Here is an 8,617-nt window from a genome sequence, read left to right as displayed (position 1 = left end):
TAGGTAGAGGTTATTGACTCTCCCATAACCAACACTCATAATTCCTCATCTTAGATATAACCAACCTTAATATTTATAGGAATACTACCGGTAGCTACTAAAATTCCTTGCTTGGAGTGTTCCATAGACCCATAGAGCTTCGAGTGCATGTACATCATCTTGTACAATGTTTTTGGTGGGAAATTTATATAATAGTAATATGTATTTATCATTTTTACTAACTATTATTATATATTGTAGATTATAATTTATTTATTTTATTATCATCATTACCATTATATATATAGTGTGTGCCACTGTCGCAGTTTACGTCTTTGATTCCCCTTCCAACCATGTCCTCATTGAGTGGAGATCTACTTGGTAGTTTACCCCTTCTTATAATTAATGGAGTAGTCATATTGAATTTTGTTTTTATAAACCCATCTTGGAGAGATTTTATATTCAAATTTTCATGATATATCGTTGTAAACTTAGGACCAAGTAAGTATATCAATGCATGCACGATTACCAAAATGTAATGTTTACAAAATGATCCTCTAACAGTAAAAATGAGCTTCCAAGATGTAATGTTTACAAATGTTTTAATAGTACAATAGAATTATTTAAATTGAACTAAAAATGCCTTCAAAGAGGAAAACAGATATTTAACCATCAGCTTATCAAGAAAGTACAATAGAAGTACAACTAATGTAAAGTGTAAATAGCTAGCAACATGTGAAATAATTCTAAAGATTTTTTATCTAGATCATCGAAAAACATAATGATAAGAGTAAATCCAAGGGACAACTTACTGCACTTGTGGCTATTTGGCTATGATCTCCCCACTCGGCCAAAAATCTCAAAATAAATGCTTGCACCAAACACATTAAAACTATACTGTCACAAAAGGAAAACCAGTAGAACCCATGAAAGCACATAAACATTGGTAATGATCTCATGAGCCAATAAAACTTATAAACTACATATGTAGAAATTATACAAGATTTGAAAAAGGTTGGATTGCAGAGATGATGTTAAGTTACAAAAAATGTGGAGCATATAAATCACATCAACAGAAACTAAGATAAAAAAATGTTTTAAATAATCCAAAGTGCTATGGCAACTTAATTTCTTAGAAAATATATTAAAAATTATCCTCTAACCAATTGATATCAAGAGTTGATAGTCTAGTAAAGAGAGAGAAAACACTAACATACTTCCTGCATCTCTTTTTTTTGTGAATTCTTTGAGTCTGACCTCCAGGCAATATAAAGTAAACTCAAAAAGCATATAAAATTGCAAAGAGACATCACTTGTTAACAATCATAATATAATGCCATATATTAGCTAGTTGACCATGACCACCACATACAAAGGAATAAAGTCTCCATATATCATAGGACATAAATTTTGCTAGATAGGGTCTTCTACATTCTAAGAAAGAATGTGAATCTAGCAATTATCCTTCTTAATTTGTTAAAGATCATAAATCACTCAAAAAGTGTAGTCATAAAAGCATTCTGACCAATTTCTAACTCTGGTTTCATTTCTAACATTTGATGGAAAATGTTTCCTTTATGATTATATTTGTGATCCTCTAACACCCACTGCATTCAAATGGAAAATGATGAATACCACAGGACATAGGTGTCTTAAGTTTTTTAAAGGAAATATCAAATAAGTAAGGAACATAGAGTATGTAATCAAATAAATAATAGAGATCTAAGTATCATAGATCTTTGGACATGGTGAGGTTGTAATTCAGAGCACTAAGAAATTTTGATATGATAAAATATTAAAAAAACTCTATGCAAAAAGAAAGTCAAATAGTATCTCATTGGAATAGTATGTACACTTCCCTACCTGTAGCAACACTTTTTGTGTGCTTCCTTGAGATCAAATTTGGAACTATTCGCCCTAATCTAGTTGATAGCACCTTCACTCACATCATCATACAAATTAAATCAATTTAGTATTTTCTCAAGCCTGACCCCATATGAATGAGACAAATATGTCTTTAACAAAATCACTTCCATTAAGAACACTGTATTCCAAAACTGAAGCAAAAATTATACAATGCTAGAGTAACTATCTTACTTACAGTCATAACAATAAGTGCACTAAGAGCACCAGACAAGACAATGGACTTTGGATGATGCATTGCCATGAGTGTAGCAATAATGAAAGTCTCATCTCCAATCTTGTAGGAAAAAAAAACATGTAATTAGCATACTAGAAGTCTTAAAAGTCATACTGCAAGAAGCAATTATGGTGCAATGATCCTAGTGAATTCAATTTAAAAGAAAAATGTTCAAAAATAGAATACTACCTCACTAACAATGATCATAGAAAAACTTGCAAAAAAACCATCAAGAACACCTAGTCTAGGGGATTCCAAAGCACTGTTAATTATATCTAGCTTCTCCATAATCGAGCCCTTTTGCATAAAGTCTATATCCAACTGCAAAGTATCCATCACAAATCACATTCAAAGGAAAGAGAAAAAAAATGGTTTCAGTATATCATCAACTAATATATGAAGGTAAGAGCCTTGAGGGAACCTACTTGTAGTCTATTTCATTCCCCCTTGGCATAGTAAATCTATCATCCTTCTTAAGGTTAGTGACTAGGAAAGAAGTAAGGAATTAGGACATATGTATTATGAATCAATGACTATTCCTTAATTTGATTTAAAAGCATAGTGACATACAATTACTCATTGAGAATTGAAATTTTCTACTAGGGAATGTGACAAAATGCCATTCTAAAGTGATCAAAAGCTTTTTTTTATCTGAGTTTCAATACATTCTATGCCTTTGCTCATGCAAGAGGCAGTAATAGAAAGAACATAAGAAAAATGGAAACACAATTGCCATATAGAAAGGTCTTCAATTGATCTGAAATGGAACTAAAGATTTACAGAGAGACCATTAGCCACACAAACACCCTAACAAACTCTTTAATTGATGTAAAGGAAGAAGGCCCAATCAAGTTTCAACAACTCTAAACAAATATTAGCATACTGTAGATCACCATTTACCATACCCTCTGCAACTTGTGAGGTTCAGTCATGAGAAGCTGGTAATGGCTACCTTTGGCACAATATAATGCAGAGGAGGCATCCTCTTACAGCCACCTCAAGTCTATAAATGCCTCCAAATCAATCCATTTCAAAATTCAAGCAATATGTGAAGATCAAAAAACTAGATACATCAACCAGACTGATGGCAAAAAAAGGGTAGAAGCCTTCTTTGGAGATACCACAGATTTAAGACTGCAAAAATGTCTTCAAGCCTAATGTTATTAAAATGCTTGACACCATCAAAATAACTCTCAAGGAGCACTTACATCAACCACTCGCATGTGCAAGTTTAACACGAATGTTTTGTCAATGTTTTGTTGATCAAAAAATAATGCCATGGTAACCGATTTTGGGCTCGCTTCTGTTAAAGTGTAGCTTTAGTAGAAGTGAAGCACACATTATATTAAGTATATGAAAATCTATGACTACTACATCCATACATACACACACACACGCACACACACACACACACACACACACACACACACACACACACACACACACACACACACACACACACACACACACACACACACACACACACACACACACACACACACACACACATATATATATATATATATTCTCACTATTATGTACTCTGGAATAATTCTCATATACTTATATTAATCATTATATAATATACAATGTACATTATTGCTCATTGTGAATCAATAGTTCTTGATCGAGTCTTTTAATTAATTACACATTAGTTGGCTTAACTAATCAATCACTAGAGACTATCATCGATAACAAAAGGTAATGCATTAGTCTCAGCAGCAATTAGATATACAACACAGTTTGTCTACATTCAATTCAATTACATAATATAAATTATAGTTTGGAAGTAAAAGATAATATAGAATAAATTGAGTATTCATATAATTGTCATATATTAGAAGTCTGAATTTATTTCAGTCTTCCATAAGAGTTAAATTTTAGTGTCTTGTCTTTCATATTAATAGTAAAAGGATATCATTGTTTGATGACTATCCTATGACAGTTATAAGGGATTTGGTTCAATCCAAGAGGTTTGGAAGATAGTTAGAGGGAAAGGGGTCTTTAATAGAATGTAATTTGAAATGTATGAGACAATGGTGGTCGAAGAGAAAGCAAGTTTAGAAGAAAATTTTTTTAATGAAATCTCTGTTTCTACTATCACATTGTGACTGTTAATTGTTGTCCATAATTGTTGTTACATTTCAAGTTTCTTTGCATGAAAAGTTTGGTGTTTTGTAAGATTTAAGGTTCATAAGAGGCTATCAATGATTTATTAAGAGTCTCTTTAGCATTAGAGTTAAATATATTGTAAAAGTTTTATTGTAACAGTGCTAAATAATACACTGTCTATCACAAACAAGTGACAGTCACTTAGTAGTTTGTGAACAAATGGAATAATACCTCTCCCACTATCTATTTATCAATGTAACTTGTCAGAGAGGATTAAAATGTCTTTAAAATGTATTTTACTATGAAATGAGTGCAGTTCTTTGAGTAGATTGGCAAAACTATGACTGGTGGACAAAACAGTGAAGGTGGACTTGGAGAGCACCATAGGTTGGATAAGAGGAATTGAGGGTTGGATTGGCTAAATACTGATTGGAAACATTTGAGGGAGAATATTGTAAGGTTTTTAAACCATTTGAATGGTTTTGAAAGTTTGGGAAGGGTCTTTTCTTGAGAGCCCTAGGTTAGAAACCCTTAAAATGAGGGTTTGGTGAAAGAGTGATTAGATATGAACAGATGTGCAAAAAAATTAGGAATCTTGCTATTTAATAGATTCTCTTAAGATTGTGTCAAGGTTTGGAACGTTGGGAGTGAAAGAAAAAAGGAGTTTCTTTTTAAATGGAGGCTAATTAGGCCTAGTTGCAGGAGAATAGAGAATCTTGGTGGAGAAGCAGTGTTGAGTGTTTATTTGCTGATTGTGAAAGAGCCTGTGTGAGCACCTGTCAACATGAATGGGCTTTCCTTCAAGGATAATGATATTTGGTGAAGGAATATGTATGGGGAGGAAATTTATGAAGTGTTGGTGTAGTCCTTTTGTTTTGGTGATGTTGTTAGAGGTCTCATTGAACAGGACCTAGTTTAGTGACCCTACAACCAAAGGTTTGGCAAAAAATGAATTGGATGGCTAATAAAACCTTGGAGATTTCAAAATATCTTGTTTCATGAGCCCTAGAAAGACTATTTCAATGTTTGGCGACAAGAGGATAAGTGGAGCTATGATTTGCTTTGAGAATGGGAGAGAAGTAGGCCTTGTTTGGTGTCACTAGGGGTATTGGATCTTGGGTATGGTCCAAAAGAGTTGATATTGAAACTTAGGGAGGATGTATAGATCCCAAAAGAGTATCTTAATTAGGTTCTAGTTTCCCTAGTTGTTTGGGAAATATTGGAGAAAAATCCAAATTAGTGACTGGGATAAAATGAACCACAGTTGTTAAGATGAACCATGATAATCATATCATTCATGGGATAAAATGGGGTTGTAGTAGAAATCATCTCTCTTTGCAAAATCTCATGTTTTAATTATTTGACTAGAAAATTGCTCTTACTTGAAAATGCTAAGGAGCTGGCTTATTTCTGAATCTCCCATAAACAAAGGCTTCATTCGAGACATTTTAGCTACAATCAAAAGAGCTTGGTAAATATTAAAACTTAAGATATAATAAATAAAAAATCTAATGAAGAAGGTGCAATCGATATGTCCAAAATATAAAAGATAACATTGACATGAAAGTTTCCACAACAACTTGATGCAGAATAATATCAACACTGGGAAAGTGTGAAAGATAGATAGGAAGGACAGGAAAAATTTCATTAGTTTTCTTCAAATCTTAAATTACACCAAAAAAAATTGCATAAAATTCCAAGCAGCCCCACTTCTTTAATATCAACATTTTCTCAGCAAAAACCTAGAAAAGCACTACTAGTGCTACTTCATCTAAGCAAAAACTAAGCACTAGTACTATGGTTGGTAAACAATCTACTTCATCTACACCATCTGAAAAAATCCTTTATGCTTTGATGGATGCCTATAGCTTATCCAAAAGCTCTCATTTAGCTGAATGAGAGCTTTGGGATAAGATATAGGCATCCATCAAAGCATAAAGGATTTTGTTAGATAGTGTAGATGAAGTGGTAGCATTTTCCTTGGGAGACATGCTTGCAAAATAGAAGCATAGATAAGTCATGTGAACTATTTGACAGGATGCCTAAACGTAATGTGGTCATCAAAAGCCATGGTTGCTGGATATGCACAAACTAGGCAATGAACATAAGTTGTTGCACATATCATACACTCCATAAAAGAAAACTTGAATTTGGTTAGAACTCTTATTTTGGCCCTCTATAACAAGATAGAGACGAAGAGTTTCTAATGCTCTTAGTTGCCTTTTATACTTCTTGAGACAAAGAGTTGCATTTATTCCCAAGAATACCCACCCTGTTCCCAAGGCTATTTCTCTTCTTGAGACAAAGAGTTGCATCTATTCCCAAGAATAACCCCCTATTCCCAAGGTTGTTTCTCTTCATATTGGATCACTTCTTTTCATAAGAATTACTATTGCTTGAAGAAATTCCCCACTACCTCATCTTAATCTTTTTTAGTTATCTAACTCTTGGATATAAGCAACTTGTAATTCATAAATTTAGTTCAGGGAGCAATGCATATTTATGAGAAATCATTACTTAATACTATTCATATACTAAATTTGTGCCTTATTGATTGTATAAAGAGTGTTATGAATTCAATTAGATTGTTGACGATTGGCTTCCTTAATGTTGTATATTATTTTTTATTTACTTCTTTGGATCGACCGAGCTCAATTTTCCTTTCCTGTGCTTGGGCTACTTTGAAAACTTTGCACTAGGCTATCTGTGACTGTCTTTATCCTCATTATGGTGGCTTTAGCTATTGGTAAAGGCCATAAAATGAAAGATGAATACATACTCTATATGAAAGACCAGTTCTTCCTCATGGATGTGCTCAGAAATGGAGTTTGTATCATTTGTTGGAATGGGTATGAATTATTTGCTTGCCAAAGCTTTGAGATGTTTTGCCAGCAGCTTATATTGAAATCCCTACAATATAAAGAGGTCCATGAATTGCAATTCCTCTAAGATGGCTAGGACATGAAAATTTTCCAGTGGACATGTTAGAGAGTTAAGGATAGGGAATGAGTATTAATCTGATAAAACATGTGATTTAGGATGGATTTGTGGTGTTATTTTTTGAGTCTTTTTCTTGCTAAGGAATATACAAAATTGTTGTTCTGGTTGAAAAAGTCAGTGTGTTCTTCAACTCAAAAGCCTAGTGAGTATTGTTGTTTTAAGGTTGCGACTTTTATGTAAATGTTTTCCTCCTAGACAAGAAATACTTTTAATTTCATAAGACCCTGAGTGCATTTAAGCCCAACAAATACAAAGGCACATTATTTTAATTTTAATTGAATTCACTATTTATATTTATCTTTTCCTCAATAAAGATTTCTTTTCTTAGTCTTATATTTAGTTGATACCAAATTGAGTAGGAAACATTCATTCCAGTTTTGTGATGTGAGACTTTTGGCTTCTGTTTGTAGGGTCATGGTGATTCCTCTTATGATTAGGTGTTATCCTCAGGTCACTGAGTTTTCTTGGTGATTGGTGATTATTGCTTGATCCTCTTGTGGAGAGATTCTTCATAACTAAGATTTGGGTTAGGGCATCCTAATAAGAATTGGTCACATCTAATGTTTTGATCCTCAACAGTTCAATGTGAGAGCTCCCATTGTTGGTTGGAGAGTTGCAATGTGTAACAAGCTATTGAAGACAAAATATGTAGAAGATGTCTTGGTTGCAATTAAATATGTCCTGCCAGTTGTTGTTCTAGAAAACAAGGTAAGGGCGTTGTTAGAAACCTGAATATGGCATCTTTTCTCATTATTGGTAATGTTCCAATAGTGAATATATTGCAAGATAGACACTCCCAACAACTTGAAAATAATAGAATAAAATATGGGTTTCTTACATTGTACTGCCAATTATAAGTAAGGCTTAAGGAATGGGCCAGCTACTTACTGCATGCATAAGATACCAAATTAGATATGGAGGAAAAATGTCTAGGCCAAACTCTTTAGGTAGTAATTCATTTGATTTTTTGATTATTATTTATGAAACAAGTCAAATAAACTATTCCATTGTTGTTATTACTTCTGGTATAAAAATAGCTTGTAATATCCTCCCTAGGCAACAAATGTTAGAGATGCAATGACCTCTAGATAAGAGCTAGCAGATATAGGTAATAAATGTATTGATGACTTACAAAAGTACCAGTAGTACATCTTAGGCAACAACGTCAGTCAACAATAATTCCTCTAGGGTATACTTAGCACTCATAGAAAATATTATGGGCTCAATTTTAGTAGGGCAGCAACCTCAACCATAGATATATAGTTTCATTTTCAATTATTGACTTAATCCTTAGGGTGACAAGCTCAAGAAAAGATGTATTTTATAGGTCACAAATTTTAAGATTTTCTTGGTGCTTCACCTCTGTGAGCAACACCTAGATCCAAG

The 8,617-nt window shown here is 33.1% G+C and overlaps 1 protein-coding gene across 1 annotated transcript; it reads right to left on the bottom strand.

Annotated features, from left to right (window-relative positions):
• Positions 1 to 1,187: 1,187 nt before the first annotated feature.
• On the bottom strand, positions 1,188 to 2,455 carry LOC149576155 (GDT1-like protein 4). The gene is made up of 4 exons (XM_089793912.1): positions 2,309 to 2,455; positions 2,081 to 2,179; positions 1,843 to 1,915; positions 1,188 to 1,291 (listed from the first exon to the last, which is right to left on the bottom strand). The coding sequence occupies exons 1-4, from the start codon at positions 2,453 to 2,455 to the stop codon at positions 1,188 to 1,190; spliced, it is 423 nt and encodes a 140-aa protein (XP_089650038.1).
• Between the last annotated feature and the right edge of the window lie 6,162 nt (positions 2,456 to 8,617).

This window comes from Cupressus sempervirens, chromosome 1, assembly GCF_028749045.1.
Source record: "Cupressus sempervirens isolate cs-2001-9-10 chromosome 1, ASM2874904v1, whole genome shotgun sequence".
In the NCBI taxonomy this organism is placed as follows: Eukaryota; Viridiplantae; Streptophyta; class Pinopsida; order Cupressales; family Cupressaceae; genus Cupressus; species Cupressus sempervirens.
This window is presented reverse-complemented; position numbering and strand designations above follow the sequence as displayed.